Raw genomic sequence first — 15,842 nt, forward strand, 5'->3', positions numbered from 1 at the left:
CAGTGGCTCCATTCCCAGGACAGGAATCAAAGTCAGAAAACTAGGAGATTTGTCCCCTTCGTCCACTCATTGGTTACATGTGGCTTCGGGCTTCAGATGAATTCTATCCTACGATTTTCCCATTTTGCTGTTAGCTTCACTGGTTCGTTGAAAGGATAAAACAATATTGTGGATGCAACAGAATTAGAATTGAAAATAATCATTCAAGTTTGAGTGATTCTTACCTACTTTGCTTTTGTTTTAACCAAAGGGTCTAGAGACTCATCTGGGGGCCTTGGGTCAAGCCCAGCTCCCGTCTTAGAGGTGTCCGACTTGCGACATCTCTCCAGCCACCTTTCCCCCACTCACATGTAGCATGTCCAGTCAGGGGAGGCGTGTCCTGACCCCCTTCAACACACACACCTAAAGTCTTCCTTCTGATGTTCTGACCAAATCTGACCCCTCAGCCATGCCGTGCCACGTCTGTGTCCCTTGGGAGGCTTTGCCCAATCAACCACGGCCAATCACCGGCCTCCTCCCATGGCCTCACTTGTCCCTCGCTGCTTCCTGTTTGCCCTGCCTGATCCCTGACATTCAGCTCACCACACCCTCACACGCCTTTCCCCTCCCCCACTGTCCCCCCCCCCCAGGGAGATGCAATCAGGTCTGATGCTGATGAGCCTGACCACCAAGGTGAGCACTCAGGGTCCTGGAGGAAGACACAGGTGGTCATCTCAAGCTTCCTTTCAAGTTCCCTCCAGCCCTAAACACTAAGGCTTCTGTCTCCCTCCTGCCACCTCCCTGCCACCATCACAGAGCCCCTAACGGAGAGGAGGCAGATGCTTAGACCTAGCCCCTGCTTCTGGGGCCTGGGGCTCAGGCAGGGTAGTGTGGGTACCATCTCTGCACCCACTGCAACTCTTATATGATCCCATGTGAACCCTCCCTCCCACGGCTTCTGTCCCTCTCACCCAGGGCTGGTGGCTCACAGAGAACGAACAGATTTAGGGACCCAATGCAACCTTTTAATTCCAAGCACAGTCCCCCCCTCCCAGCATGATCACACACACATGGAAAGGGAATGCCAGGGTCTGGGCAGGAACAAAACCCAGACCTGGGCAAAAATATATATATATAATTATATACACATACGTATCTGGAGAGGAGGAAAGCTGGGCACGTGACTGGGCAGGGCAGGGAGTCGGGTGAGGAAAGCAGCAGGGGTGCCCCAATAAATTACATTCTGTAGAGAGCATGGTGGGGGGTGCATGGGTATGGGCGGGGCCTGGGAGCCAGGACTCTCAGAGACGGACTGAGCCTGCCTCCTGGGAGGCTCAAGGCCTGGGCTCCTCTGGTCCCTGGGCAGGTGCTAGAAGGCACCCTGGCTGGCTTCCCCAAGGCTGGTGGCAGGCCAGGCATTGTATAGGCGGCATCTCCACTCTAAGCCAGGGCTTTTCCACACATTCAGTGGATGCCAGATGCCCATGGGGCTCGAGTAGGAGGCTTCAAAGCTTGGGGGTCACAATAGAAGACAGGGCAAGCTGGAGGGTAGGCAGACCACCCTGCGGGAGGCCCCGCTGGAGCCTGCTCCTGCCAGTCAGAGAAGCAGGAGGCCCAGGCGCAGGGAGCTGTCAGAAGGGAATGGAGTGCTTGGGCAGGCGGACACAGGGTCCCAGAGCTGTCCCTACCTGGCCTCATCCCACCTACTGTGCAGGACAGGTGATAGTCTAACCACTTAGCACACCCTTCATTTCTCCTCACCTGATTCTGGGGACCTTCGTGTGGGGTGACAGGCAGGGAGAGGGTGCAAACTTTAACTCTGTATGTGCTGGGCTTGGCTGGGCAGTGCGGACCAGGGACAAGAGAAGGAGGCCCCGGCCCATTGTGGGGAAGGAAGTCCATGCCTCACGGCTCTGGGACTGCAGAGGCCCGGGCACCCCCTCGCCCTGAGGAATGGAACCCACTCTGCTTGTGCCCCGCCTCCCACTGCTCCTAGCCCACCAGGGGAAGAGGACGCTTCGGGGTCAAGTGGCCCCAGCTCCAGGGCCCTGAAGCAGCATAGGAGAGGGGCTGGTCGTGGAGACGGTGGGCAGGCAGTCAGAAGAGGGAGGCCTTCTTCTTGAGCTCATTCCGCTTCCACAGGGCCAGCTTGCTGAACTCCTCAGGAGACATGGCAAAGACCCTCGAGAAGTCCTCCGCGGACAGATGCCTCTGCGAGGGGACACACAGGCAGCTCAGGGTGGGGGCTGTGCCAAGGACTAAGGGGACACAAATAGAGGCCCAGGTCTTCTCCCCACCAGAGAGGAGCCCCACTGGTAGCCCCACGCCCCCAGGGCCTCCCCTGCCTACCTCAAGCCTCATCCGATCTACACCTGGAGGCAGCTTGGTTCGCCCCTTGTTGGTCACCACCAGCATTTCATAGGGATAGATCTGAGGGGGCAGGGAGGGCATCTGAGGCTCAGAGAAGCTCCTGTCCATGTTTCCCCCTCTCTTCCCCAGGCCCCCTGTCCACCTGCAGAGGCCACTGAGGTTCATGCCCCTTCGCCATCCACCTCCCACGGCTCCCCTGCTGCTGCCCGGACCATCTCCAGGAGGACCCCAAGCGCATCCAACTTGCCTGGCTTCACCCCCCCACTGCCCACCCCGCTGTGGCGGTCAGGTCCCCTGCCCTCACCTTCTGCTCCAGCACACAGGGCAGGGAGTTCCCCCGGTCCATCCTCCCCCTCTGGCCCTCTCCGTTCTGGGGAGACCAAAGCCGCAGTGAGCCAGAGTGGGGCAGGGAGACCTTCCCAGCCTTACCCTGGGCCTCTTCGGTCTCCTCCAGCTCACTCCTTGGCCCCACACCCCCCTTCCCCCACACTGCCAGGTGCCCGGCCCTGGCTCCTGGCGCTCCGCCTGTTCCCCTCCAGGGGGCACTCACCTGCAGGCCTGTGGGAGACAAGAGTGTTGTTCAGAGGCCAGCCCAGGTAGGGCAGCTCAGCAGCCGCCACCTCATGCAGACCCCCACCCGCAGGCTGCCCCTTCCCCCTTCTCACCTGGGCTTCCAGCCTCACTTCCTGAAGGGCTGAAGTCTGTGGACTGTAGCTAGGAGAGGACACAGACGGATCAGAGGAAGCTGAGGATGCTCCGCACTGGTCCCCTTCACTCTGAAGGCCTCCCCGTTCCCCCGCGCTCAGTCCCCCAGAAGCACCCTGCATGCAGCCTCTCCCACCAGCCTGCGACCCTGAGGCCTTACCCTGCTCAGGGTGGTCCTGCCATAGGAGGGGAGAGAAGACGACTTAGACGTTCCTGGATGCAAGGCTGGAAGAGAGCAAGAGGCTCAGTCCCTCGGACCTGATAGTCTTTCCCTAGAAGGCTGCCCTGCTGGCCTCCCCCGCCAGTGCTGGGCAGAGACAGGGGAAGTCGGGGATCCCAGTGCGCTCTGGCTGGCTCCCAGTTGCTACCCGTGGACTTCAGCAAGCGACACAGTGCTGGGGTTCGTGATCTATCTAGATTGCCCCCTCCCTCCTCTCTAACTAAAAGCACACCAAATGCCCAACTGGACCAAAAGTCTAAGTGTGAAAATCCAGAGCCAAAGTAGAGGCTTGCTGTCATGAAACAGGCTTCTAGGATATACAAATAAACCTAAGTCTAACCAAAATAATTGAATTATTATTATAATTTAACTAACACTGTTACTAAACCAAACAAAAAAAAAATTATTTTGTGGTACTGGGGATTGAACCCAGGGTTGTCCTACCATTGAGCTACAACCCCAAACATATTTATTGTTTATTTTGAGACAGGATCTTGCTAAGTTACTGAGGCTGCCCTTGAACTTGTGATCCTCCTGCCTCAGCCTCCAGACTCACAAGAATTACAGGCATGTGCCACCACACCCAACCAGCAATCAAATTTTGAACATCCGATGTTATAATATAGAAGCCATCAACATTTGGGCACAGTCGGCTGGAGGTCACACCAGCAGCCAGCCTACTTCACATTTCTGTTACTGGATGTCCCTAGCAACTTACACATTTCATAAGACCTCGAAACCAAGCACTGTGGATAACAATCCTAGAAAATTGATTTCAGTAACGTTCTTTGCTAGAAAGAACTTCATAACTAAGATTCTTAGCTTGAATGGATCTCAAAGCTCCTTCACTGGGCTGGAGGTATAGCTCAGTGGTAGAGCAGTTGCCTATCATGAGTGAGACCTTGGATTCCAGCCCCAGCCCCACCTCCCCAAATGTGCTCCTTCATCCCCAATTACTGGAAATAGCTGGCATTCTATAGCAGTTGTTTTTTGTTCGGTTGGTTGGTTTTGGTACTAGGGATAGAACCCAGGGGCACTTAACCACTGAGCCACATTCCCATCCCTTTCTGTTTTTTATTCTGAGACTGGGTCTAGCTAAGTTGCTTAGGTCCTTGCTAAATTGCTGAGACTGGCCTCAAACTTGCAAATTCTCCTGCCTCAGCCTCCCAAATCAGCTAGGCATGCACCACCGCAGGCTCTGTGCAGTTTATATGCTACCTATATTGCACACAGTATACATACAGGCTCTATAGGAGTTGTTTTGACAGGTATTTTTGCTTAAATTTGTTTAGCCTCTGGTTGGCATAGGAGAAGTGGCTGCAGGGAACAGGCTGTGCCTCCACCTGGGGATTCCTGAGGCCATGTTTGTGGAAGACGGAGATTCCTTCCTGAAACAGCCTGAGGAGCAGACTGCACATATAGTACGGAAGAAGCCGGTGAACAGTACCTAATGTATACATTTACGGAACTCAAACTTGCTTAAAAGAAAAAGAGGCTAAAAGGTCAGATTCCTGAAATTAAGCAGACTTTGGAAATTCTAAAATACAGGCAGAAGAAAATCCTGGGAGACCGGATTCTTCCTAGCAGATAACTAGTACTGCAAAACTTCACTCCTCCTACTGAGAAGGTTTGTGGCTGGGGATTATAAAGGAAGAAAAGCTGCTGGCTCTGGGTCACTCAGAAGGTTAATCAGAACATTGGATGCCATCCCCAGAGACACTCAAGCTGCAAACCAGAATATCTGTTGGATCATCATTATCCTCAAAACCAACTTTGAGAAATCTCAGCTGGCTTCCCTCTGGACTCAGACACTGGGTTTCCCACCACAGGAATAATCCATTTTTTATTTATTTGCACAGAAATTCATTCTCATTAAATCCCTGGCTGTTAGCACCATCCAGCAACTATTCTTTATTCCTCAGTCCCAACAGATGATTCGACTGGTTCCTAGGAAATCGAAGGCAACCAAATGAGAACATGGATTTATATTGTTCAAAGGAGAGAAGAATGTCTCTTTTCTTGAACAAGATGGGAAACCGGGGCTGGGGTTGTGGCTCAGAGGTAGAGCGCTTGCCTAGCATGTGTGAGGCACTGGATTCAATCCTCAGCACCACAAATAAATAAAGTCCATTGACAACTATCAAAATGTTGAAAGAGAGAGAGGGAGAGAGGGAGAGAGGGAGGGGGAGAGAGAGAGAGAGAGAGAGAGAGAGAGAGTCTCTCTCAGCTTGGCCAAACTTCTGCCAGACTGCAGAACCCTCTCTTATGCCTGTTGGTGCATTTTCTTCCTCCCTCCTTCTCTCTCTGTACCAGGGATTGAACCCAGGGGCACTCAACCACTGAGCCACATCCCCAGTGCCCTCCACCTTTTTTTGTACTTTTATGTTAGAGACAGGGTCTCATTGAGTTGCTTAGAGCATTACTAAATTGATGAGGCTGGCTTTGAACTCAAGATCCTCCTGCCTCAGCCCTGTAAGCCATTGGAATTACAGGTGTGCGCCACCACACCTGGCTGGTGGATGCATTTTCCTGTAAAATCCAGGGCTATCAAAGAATCCTGCTCAGTCAGTTTAGCAAGAACACAGGCTTCCCCAATGCCTGTTTATCCTCCACTTCTGGTCAGGCTCCTCACCTGCTACCTTCCCTGGGTGATGTCTGGTCACCCTATTCTGTCTCTAAAAAGAATCCTGTATGGTCAAATTAGCCAGAATTCCCTTCGCCCTGATCTTCCTTTTAGTCATTTTCTAGCCACTGACACCCTGCCCCCCACCACCACACACACACACCATGCTCCTTGCTGTAAGCTCCTGCTTGCTTACACTGCATTTAGAGTTAAACCCAGTCACTCTCCTCCACTCCAAGATCCCTTTGCAAAGGTCTTGATATCTATTATGAGGGTCCTGAGTAAAGTCTCTTCCCATGCTTAATAAATAAATAAACAAATACATATACATGCATAAATTTGTTCAGCCTCGGTAGATTTGAAACTGTAAGAAGCTATCTTCCTAAAAACATTCTTTTATTTTATTTATTAATTTACTTATTTTTGCTACTGGGGATTGAACCCAGGGGCAATCTACCACTGAGCTATCCCAAGCCCTTTTTATTTTTTATTTTGAGACAGGGTCTCCCTATGTTGCCAAGGTTGACCTTGAACTTGTGACCCTCCGCCTCAGCCTCCTGAGATGCTGGGATTACAGACCTGCACCAACACACCCAGGGGGAACCTAAGGATTCTTTTTGGACAAGTTTAGCATCCCTAATCTGAAATTTTGAAATTCTTTAAAATTTTGAAATTCTTCAAAAACAGTTTTAGGTACCACATCCAGGCATGACATCTCCAGAAGAAGAAGAACTAGTTTCTCTTTGTACCTTTTCTGTGAGAGTGGTCACACTTTTTTCCAAGACAAACTCCCCCTCACTTTGTGTTGACCAGAATAAACTCGAATGCCCATTTCTAAGCAAATCTTGACAAGGGAATAGAAATACTGTGATTATTATTTTTTTTAAGTTCTTCAAAATTTTGCTGACATCATGCTTACAAGGTTTTGGATTTCGTAGCATCATTTCTGATTTCAGATTTTAGGATCAGGAATGTTGAGCTAGTAAAGTTTATACAAATACTCCCAAATCTGAAGGGGTGGGAATCTCCAAAATTTGAAACACTTCTAGTCCCAAGCATTTAAGATAAGAAATACTCAACCAGTATGGGAAATCATCAGCTTTTGCAATCACCATTCATTACTGAAACGCTGTGCACTCTTGCAGTAAGTACACATTTATACCATGACCAACTGATGCCATCTCAACCTGCCAAACACATAGGAAGATTTTTCACTGCAAATCACTTCTAGGTGCTTACCGATATTTTGTGCTTGTTTGTTTTTTTGTTTGTTACAGGGGAACTAACCCAGGGAAGCTCTACCAGTGATCCACATCCCTACTCTTTTTTTTTTTTTTTTTTTGAGACATTAAGTTGCTTAGAGTTTCGCTAAATTGCCAAGACTGGCCTCAAACTTGTGATCCTTCTGTCTCAGCCTCCTGAGTAGCTGGGATTACAATCATGTGCCACTGTGCTGGGCTCCTTACTTATGTTTGATACTGACAGTTCCGAGGCTACCATTAGTCAGAAAGGCATGCCTGTCATGCTTCAGAACTGTTAAGGGTGATCAAATACGACAGTAACCTACAGAATCCCATGACCATGGATCATGCATAAGTCCATGCTGAAAGTGGCGTTCAGGTAGTAGTTGGCTATTCGACTTCACAAAGCCCAAAAGGAAGTCACAGGCTCTTTTTTGGCTGAGCAGAAGAACCTGGTAGAACACTGAGGGTGAATCCAACCTGGAGCATCCTTCTGTCTACCCCTTTCTCCAGCCCTTGACTACTGAGTGCATGTTTTCTAAGATGCCTTTTGGAACTTCTCACCCTGTGCTGCATCCTGGGCACTCTCCACATCCTAGCCACGTGTCACTCTATAGGTCCTTCAATTCCCAGTCCCAGGGGCTTCTCCCTCTGTTCATCAGAAGAACTGCCAAGCGGGTAGTACACACCACCCAGAATCCCAGCAACTGGAGAGAATGAGGCAGGAGGATTGCAAGTTCAAGGCCAGCCACAGCAACCTAGTGAGGCCCTAAACAACTCAGCAAGACTCTGTCTCTTTTATAAAAAGGGCTGGGGATGTGGCTCAGTGGTAAAGCACCCCTGGGTTCCATCTCCAGTGACAGAAAAACAAAGGGTCACACCCCAGAGCCTGTTGTCAGTCACCATAGCTGTACCTCGAAGCTGTCAGACACCCACTTGGTGGCCGCAGTCGTCTTTGTTTGTAGCTCCCGCTCAGTCCCACCCCACCACCCTGGCTCCTCCATCTCCTAGAGAACTCCAGTTTCTTACATGCCCACAGCCAGTGCCTTCTCAGCTTCTCCCTGTGGTCAGGCACCTCTGCAGCAGTGTGCTGGCCTCCCTGGCCCTCAGCACCTGCCTTACACACACTAATCTTGAATCAACCCAACCTCTGCCCTCCTGCTGCCAGCCATGGAGGAAGAATCCCATACTGTGGATCAGCAGAACTATCGAGGTAAGCCACGAGCACTGGCACACACCTGTAATCCCAGTGGCTCGGGAGGCTGAGGCAGGAGGATCGAAAGTTCAAAGCCAGCCTCAGCAACAGCGAGGCACTTAGCAACTCAGTGAGACCCTGACTCTAAATAAAATACAAAATAGGGCTGAGGATGTGGCTCAGTGGTTAAGCACCCGTGGGTTCAATCCCCAGTACCACCCCCCCCCCAAAAAAAAGAAACCCAGCCATCAAGGTAAAACCTTGCACCAGTCCCTGATCCCCTCACCTCACACAGAAGCACAGCAGACAACCTCAAGTCCTGAGCTGGCCTGTCCCCACAGCTGTCCTCACGCCTCAGAGGAGGGGCCCTCTGGGAGGCCAGCCTCCCACATTCCAAGGCACCGTGCCCTTCCCATGCTGCTCTCAACCAGCCCTCCCACTGGATCCTAACTGAGGTGTCCCCCAGGGCAAAGCCTGAGCGCCCTGTCCTTCCCTCCTCTACCCACAGCCTTATCCTCTCACCGATTCACTACCACCTCCAAGCTGAAGGCTCTCACGCTCCCAGCGCAGCCGAACTTGGTCCCTGCTTACACGCTCTTCAGGACATTTCAAACCCAACCCTCCTGAAACCAGGCCATTCCTCTCCCTGGAACCTACCTCTTGTCATCTCAGTTCTGAGTCTGTCACCCAGGACTTAAGACAAGGCCCTACTCCTCCCTCCCCACCCCACATCCTTCGGGCCACCAAATTCCCGGCAGGGCATTCCACCTCCTAGGTACTCCTCAGATCCGTCCCCCCTTCCTGGGCCCATGCAGATCTACAGCTGCTCCTACTACTATGGTTTGGGTACAGTCTGAGTGTGTCCCCCAAAGCTGTGGTGCAATCTAATCCTCATTGTGAGGTGCTACTAGACGAAGACTTAATCCAGCTATGATGTGCAGAGGTGGCATCTTTGGAAAGTGATCAGGATTAGATAAGTCATCAGGATAGAACCCCCATGATTGAATCCTGATGGTTTTATAAGAAGAGGGGGAGAAACCAGACAGACACACAGACGCACACCTGCACCTGCTGTCTCTTGTCATGTGAACCCTGTGCCACCTCAGTACTCTGCAAGCAAGATGTGAGCCCCGAAACCTCTAGAACTATGAACTAAACAAACCTTTTTTATTTATAAAGTTAGCTGCCTCAAGAATTTTGCTAGAGTGATGGAAAGCTGACTAACACACTCAGATGACTGGAGAGTGTGACAGATCATTTGTAAAGATGGCTGGGACTATCAATGCCTATCCTGCTTGCCTTTTGCAACACGACCCTAAGTTCCCTGCATCAAGAGGCAGAGCTTATCTCCCCTCCTTATGTCTAGCTGCTTCATGACCTGCTTTGGCCAACAGAAGTAATGCTATGTGGCTTTTAGATTAGCCTTTGTGAGGAGGCCTGGCAGTTCTCATTTTGGGGTCCCCAGGTCTCTCCTCTCTATCGTCACCATGCTCTAGGGAAGTCCAGGCAAACCTGGGGTCACCAAAAGCCCAGCACTCAAGGCCCCGGTTCACCAGTCTCTTGGCCTCACTGCGTGCTCCTCTGTGCTCTGCAATCCTGGCTCCTGGCAGTTCTTTGAGCAGGCCAGGAGGCTTCATGTCCCTTCCTATGCCTCTGCACTGTTCCCAATGTCTGTGATGACGGTCTTCCTCACTCATTTGTCTGTCTCACTGTCTCACTCTTTAAGACACAGGTTAGCCACCAGGCCCTGTCACTGTCCTCGCAAAACACCAACTGCGCCCTCTGTCCCAACACCTGCCACATGTGCCAGAACCCCAGGTTCCATGTCAGTTCCCCATTGACCATAAGCTCCCAGAGGATGAGACTGGACTTTTTCACTTGTGATATCCCGGTACCCAGGGCGTGGCAGACCCTGGGTTAGTGTTGGTTAAATTAAACAAAACCTGCTGACCCACACCAGGTCCCGCACCTTCTGTGTCTCACAACTCAACAGACAACTGCAGTGCAGCCCGGGTCTGGCCAAGTGATTCTGAACCCCTTTACAGCACTCACAGGTATGGAAGGGTGTCCGGTCGGGCAGGGAGCGGGTTTTCCTCCGGATAGGCAATGACTTTTCCATCTCTTCTTTCAAGATCAGCTTTCCCAAGTTGGAAGTAACCTGAAGAAAGAAAGTGGAAGATGAGGCTGAGACACAGGTACTCATCTCTCACCTCTGCAAGGCCCAGAGTTGGGAACTGCAGGAAGGAGGAGGAAGGGTTTTCCCAGGTGGCTGGGTTGTGCCCTGGGGCCCAGGGACGCCCTTGTTCTTTCCCCACAGCCACATTAGGTTCTTCAAAGCACTCAGGTGAACTCTGCTGCAGTGACTTCCCTGTCCCATGTTACCATGGCCAAAGCCCAAGCCCATATCATGGGTGGTAGCCTTTCCATGGCTCCCAACTCTCTCCCCTTCCCTGGGCCAGTCGCCCATCTCTCCTTTCTCTTCCCCTGACCTGCTTGTCCTGCTGAGCCTGGTGCCATGGGCCCACCCTCCTCGGTGCTTTAACATCCCCCCAAAGCAGCTAGAAGTCCCGATGTCCCTTCAAAAGCAGCACTTGGAATCCCGGGAAGAAGAGGGATTTCTCACTGGTTCAACAAGGATGCTCTTCTGCCATGAACCCTGTGGACTAGCTACAGGACCAGAACGCCGGTCCCCCAGAAGACAAGGGGGCACGAGATGCTACCTTACTGAGCTCCTCTTTCTGACGTTCCCTGAGCGCCTTCATCTCCTCCCCAGAGTCGTCATCTTCCTCCTCCTCCTCTTCCTCTGCCCCCCTGCGAGATGCCTTCCGCTTCCTCCACTCGGTCTCTAGGAGACAAGAGGCAGCGCAGCCAATCAGCCAGGGGTCAACAAGCGTGTCTCAGAGGCTGGCGCTGCACATGGCACTGGGATGGCTCTTGATGAGCTACAAATTCTTTTTTATTTTTATTTAAATTTTTTTAATTTGAAAGAAAAAAAAATTTTTTTTTGAGATGGGAGTATTGCCACATTGTCCAGATTGGCTTCAAACTCATGAGCTCAAGTAATCCTCCCTCCTCAGCCCCTGGAGTAGGTAGGACTATAGCTTGTGTCACCAAGCCCAGAACTATAAGTCCTTTAAAAAAATAAAATAAAGGGAGAGCTGGGTGCGGTGGCACATGCCTGTTATCCCAGAAGCTGGGGAAGCTGAGGCAGGAGGATTGTGAGTTCAAAGCCAGCCTCAGAAAAAGCAAGGCACTAAGCAACTCAGTGAGACCCTGTCTCTAAAATAAAATACAAAATAGGGCTGGGGATGTGGCTCAGTGGTTGGATGCTCCTGAGTTCAATCCCTGTTACCCCCAAAAAATAAAATAAAGGGGCTGGGAGGTGGCTCTGTGGTAGAGCACTTGTCAAGTATGCATGAGGCCTTGGGTTCAATCCCCAGGACCACAATAAATAAAAATTAATAAATTAATAAAGTAATTAATTTAATTAAATAGAGGCTGGGGTGTAGCTCAGAGGTAGAGCATGTGTTTGGTATACACAAAGTCTATCCCCAGCACCAAAAATAGTAATAATAACTAAAAAAAATAAAAATAAAAATAAAGCTGGGCACAGTGACACATGCCTGTAATCTCAGCAACTTGAGAGGCTGAGGCAGGAGGATCACAAGTTTGAGGCTAGTCTTAGCAACTTAGCAGTCCTTCAACAACTTAGAGAGTCCCTATCTCAAAAGAAAAATAAATAAAAAGGGCTGGAAATGTAGTTCAGTAGTAGAGCACCCCTGGGTTCAATCCCTACTTTAAAAAAAAAAAAAATTCAAAGTAAGAGTAACATTTCCTCCCCTTGCTGTGAAGCTGGGTAGAAAACAGACACATGGGGCTGGGTGCTGTGGTGCACGCCTCTAATCCCAGCACCTTGGGAGGCTGAGGCAGGAGGATTTCGAGTTCAAAGCCAGCCTCCGCAACTTAGCAAGGCCCTAAGCAACTCAGCGAGACCTGTCTCTAAGTAAAACATAAAAAGGGCTGGGATGCGGCTCCGTGGCTAAGCACCTCTGGGTTCAATCCCTGGTATGAAAGAAAACAGGGATTGGAAAAAAACATGGCTTAAATTCCTGGAAACAAGTCCTCTCCTTTGTTTCTCTCTTCCAGAGTCCTATTACAGGGCCTGGGTCACAGCAGAAGTTTAAGAAATGTCTATTGAGTGACCAGATCAATGAAGGGAACTGGGAGGAATGACTAACTGTAGTGCCACAGGGGAGCAGGGGCAGGTGCTCAGTGGGGTGGGGACAGTTCATGTAGGTCTAAAAGCCACAGGGCATGGGGTGGGGTGGGGTGGAACTGGGTTCACGGCCCTTTAATAGGGACCAAGGTGGAGTAGTGAGGAGGGGTCCCAGCCTCCCCTCTCCCAGCTTTTCCTACCCACAACAGCCAGCGACGGTGGGCATGGCCAGTAGTCGGTTTCGATCTTGGCCGGCTGGTTGGGGTCAGGGGGCTGGGCTGCGGGGAACTTGGACGACTCGATGATGTCCTCGATGAGGTGCTTGCTCTGAGGGCTGCCTCCCATGGACTCTGCAGACAGAGGCCAGAGTTGGCACCCACACAGCCCACCCCACCTGGCCAGTGTGCCCCCAGCTCCCGCACCTCTCCCCTCACACCTGTGAGCTCCTGGATATAGAAGCAATGGATTGCCAGGAGCACAGGACAAATATCACATGATGTCATGAAGGGTTAATCTCCTGTCCCCTCCCAGGCACCCCTCGGCACACGCCACGGCCCCCCGGCATGTGGCAGGAAGGGGGACCCTGGGAAGTTGGGGGACCCTCACCTCTCTGCTTGTAGATGGGTGGTTTCTTGTAGATGTTGGAGTCCGGGCGGGTGGTCTCTGTGACAAGGAACAAGAGCAGATGAGAAGGGAGGGAGACGTGCTGATGGCAGGAGACGCTGGAGAGTGGAGACAAGTGGAAGGGACAAATGGGACAGGACCAAGAGCCCAGACAGAACTGGAGGTCCTGGACTGACCCTCAGGGGGGTTGGGGAGGAGGGAAACAGGACAGGCCCACCGTCATGGTAGCTCTGCCTGAGTCCTGATATCCTGGGGTCCAGCCAGGTCTGTGGTGAGCTCATATCCCTAAGAACAGGGGATTGAGAACAGGGGTTTGAGAAGAAGGAGAGTGACAAGGAGAAGATGCAGCCGTGTGGCAACCACACCTACCAGGGTGGTGGAAGTGGGGCAGGCTGGTGCGGGGGGTTCCCGTGGTTCTCGGGGCTGAAGCTTGAGAGATGAGGCCAGGGGTCCGGCTCTCCGCCCACACCTGCAGAACAGAAGTGTGCAGCTTCCAGGTCCCCCCACGTAGCCCCTCGGGCCCACAGGGACACCACTTCATCTTTCTCCCTCTTCCTACCCAGGCAGCCCACATCCCAGCCCCAGAGCGACGCTGTGGCAGAGGAAGGGCATTCAAGGACTCCATCTGCCCAGGGAGAGTGTTACACGAGTCCTGGGTCAGACAGACAGATGGGCACAGAGTTGGCCAGCGTCGGGCTGGGATCTGCTGAGTCTGTCATCCCCTGTACTCGGCAGAGCTCAATCTGGATATCTGGGGGGAGGGGAGCTGGGGCCCCATCAGAGCAGAGCTGGGCAACTTTCAGGGTGGGACAGACTCACCTCTGGGGATGGTGGGGGGGATGTGGATTTGGGCGACAGAGAGCGCTGTGAATGGAGAGGGGGCTGGTCAGAGTCACAAGGGTGGGATCCAACCCTCATCCCTGGAACCTCAAAGGGGCCTCTTCATCCTCCACCCAACTCCACCCACTTCCCTAGCCCACTCTCTTCTCTCTGGGATCCTTGCCATTTCCAAGCTCGGGCTTTCCATCCTTCTTCCCAGTGTTCTCAGGACCCAGTCCTGAGTCTTTCCGTATGAAGCACGAAGCAGCCCGCCATCTTGGAACAGTGTGCTCGGTGCTCTGAGGGCCAACTGCCAACCAGCTAAGGCCCTGTCCTCAGAGCCTAACAAGGAATGGCAGGGACAATGCCATCAAGCACCCAGGAAGGAAGTCTGAGCTCCCTGGCCAGATATTTAAATCTCTCTCCACAGTTTGGCCCCAGTTCACTGCTCAGCCATGACCCTGTCCCTTTCTTAAATACAAATGACAAGGTACCTGCCCATGTATTGCCTCAGGCACCTTGTGGGTGGACAAACAGAGCTATCTGTCACCTGTGTGTTACAGGAGGGGAAACAGAGGCCCCAACCTCATAATGGGCCCTGAGTTAGGACTGCAAGCCTCTAAGTTCAGAGCTCCAAGCTTTTTCTACACATTTTGTTCTTGCTGCCTACTCGCACCCTTTGAGACGCTGCTCAAATGTGGCCCCCCAGCTCCCTACATGTGGCCCCACCCTAACCTTGAGCTCTTCTGCCTGCTCTCTGCCAAATGCTGGTTGGTCATTCAGGTCGATTCCATGATTCCCACCTGATTCCCAAGCACAGTCCCTTTCTCCTTGGGTGAAGTCTGGCTTCCAGGAAAGACGACCCAGAGGGATTCCAGTCACCAGCCAGTGGGCTGGGGAGCCAGTCCCTAACCCCACTCACCTCTCGGCTTCTGGGAAGCTCCACATGATCCAGGAGGGAATAGGTAAAGTGGGGCTCATAGATCATGAGGTCAGGCCTCTCAATGTCCAGGATGGCCTTGTCCTTGGGGATGGCAGCCAGGTCCTTGTAGCCCAGTACCTGGTTATCCATCTTGGCCTGAAGTGAAATGGGGTAAATGGAACAGATGTGCTGGAAGCCTCACCTAGGGCACCACCCTTGCTGGCTGGGCTTAGTTTGTTGCCAAGAAAGTGGGCAGCCATTTTAGATGGCCACTCTCACAAGTTGATAGCTCATTGTTTTAAGTTTAGGGATACAGATAGTTTTAAAAGACAGGATAGTCCTTTGACTAGCATTTTGAATGCAACAAGGCTAGACCCTGCCAGGGGCAGTGGGGAACCTTCCCTGGCTCTCTGGCTTCTCTCCACCTGCCAGGCACCGGCAGGACCAGCAGTGGGGGCCTGTGAGTGAAGCCAAGCGGGTGCCGCCCTCCCTCCTCCCGGCCTGCGGCTGCTGGTGCCCGACAGGGGTACTCACCACGATGCTGGAGGGAGAGCCGGGCACACTCGAGTCTCGGGAGGAGCTGACGCTCCCGGGGGAGGTAAGAGGTTGCTGGGGAGAGCGAGAAGGCGGCCGAGTGGGCAAGTGCGTGGGTGCGAGGGCGGGGGCGCGGGTCTGCCCTAGGCCTCTGGGGACCCGGCGTGCCGCGCGGCGGGCGGCCACCAGGTGGCACCCTCGACTCCCGAGCTGGCCTCGCGGGCAGCCCGCCCCCACCCGGCCCGTGCGCCCCTGCCCGGGCGGGTGCAGCCCGCGCACCTTCTGCAGCCGTTCCATGCGGCCCGGAGCCTCGCCACGCCGCCGCTCACTCGCAGACGGCCTGTGCGCGGGGGAGAGGCACAGGGGGGCGCGTCGCAGGCCGCCGGCCCCCGGG

The 15,842-nt window shown here is 52.8% G+C and overlaps 1 protein-coding gene across 8 annotated transcripts in view; it reads right to left on the reverse strand.

Annotated features, from left to right (window-relative positions):
• Positions 1-982: 982 nt before the first annotated feature.
• Dmtn (dematin actin binding protein) overlaps positions 983-15,842 on the reverse strand; it is a 28,187-nt gene continuing 13,327 nt past the window's right edge. For 3 of the 8 annotated variants that reach the window (XM_048801621.1, XM_048801620.1, XM_048801626.1), the window contains exons 3-17: positions 15,728-15,840; positions 15,449-15,523; positions 14,915-15,070; positions 13,993-14,037; positions 13,543-13,642; positions 13,156-13,212; positions 12,750-12,899; positions 11,054-11,178; positions 10,386-10,491; positions 3,215-3,279; positions 3,015-3,063; positions 2,900-2,907; positions 2,654-2,719; positions 2,329-2,409; positions 983-2,190 (exon numbers count right to left, since the gene is read on the reverse strand). In XM_048801621.1, coding sequence (XP_048657578.1) covers positions 2,077-2,190; positions 2,329-2,409; positions 2,654-2,719; positions 2,900-2,907; positions 3,015-3,063; positions 3,215-3,279; positions 10,386-10,491; positions 11,054-11,178; positions 12,750-12,899; positions 13,156-13,212; positions 13,543-13,642; positions 13,993-14,037; positions 14,915-15,070; positions 15,449-15,523; positions 15,728-15,840 — 1,310 coding nt within the window. In that variant the 3' untranslated portion in view covers positions 983-2,076. The remainder of the gene's footprint in view (positions 2,191-2,328; positions 2,410-2,653; positions 2,720-2,899; positions 2,908-3,014; positions 3,064-3,214; positions 3,280-10,385; positions 10,492-11,053; positions 11,179-12,749; positions 12,900-13,155; positions 13,213-13,542; positions 13,643-13,992; positions 14,038-14,914; positions 15,071-15,448; positions 15,524-15,727; positions 15,841-15,842) is intronic. The other 5 variants (XM_015499517.2, XM_048801622.1, XM_048801623.1 and 2 more) reach the window with 5 other exon arrangements.

Source organism: Marmota marmota, unplaced genomic scaffold (genome assembly GCF_001458135.2).
Source record: "Marmota marmota marmota unplaced genomic scaffold, marMar, whole genome shotgun sequence".
In the NCBI taxonomy this organism is placed as follows: Eukaryota; Metazoa; Chordata; class Mammalia; order Rodentia; family Sciuridae; genus Marmota; species Marmota marmota.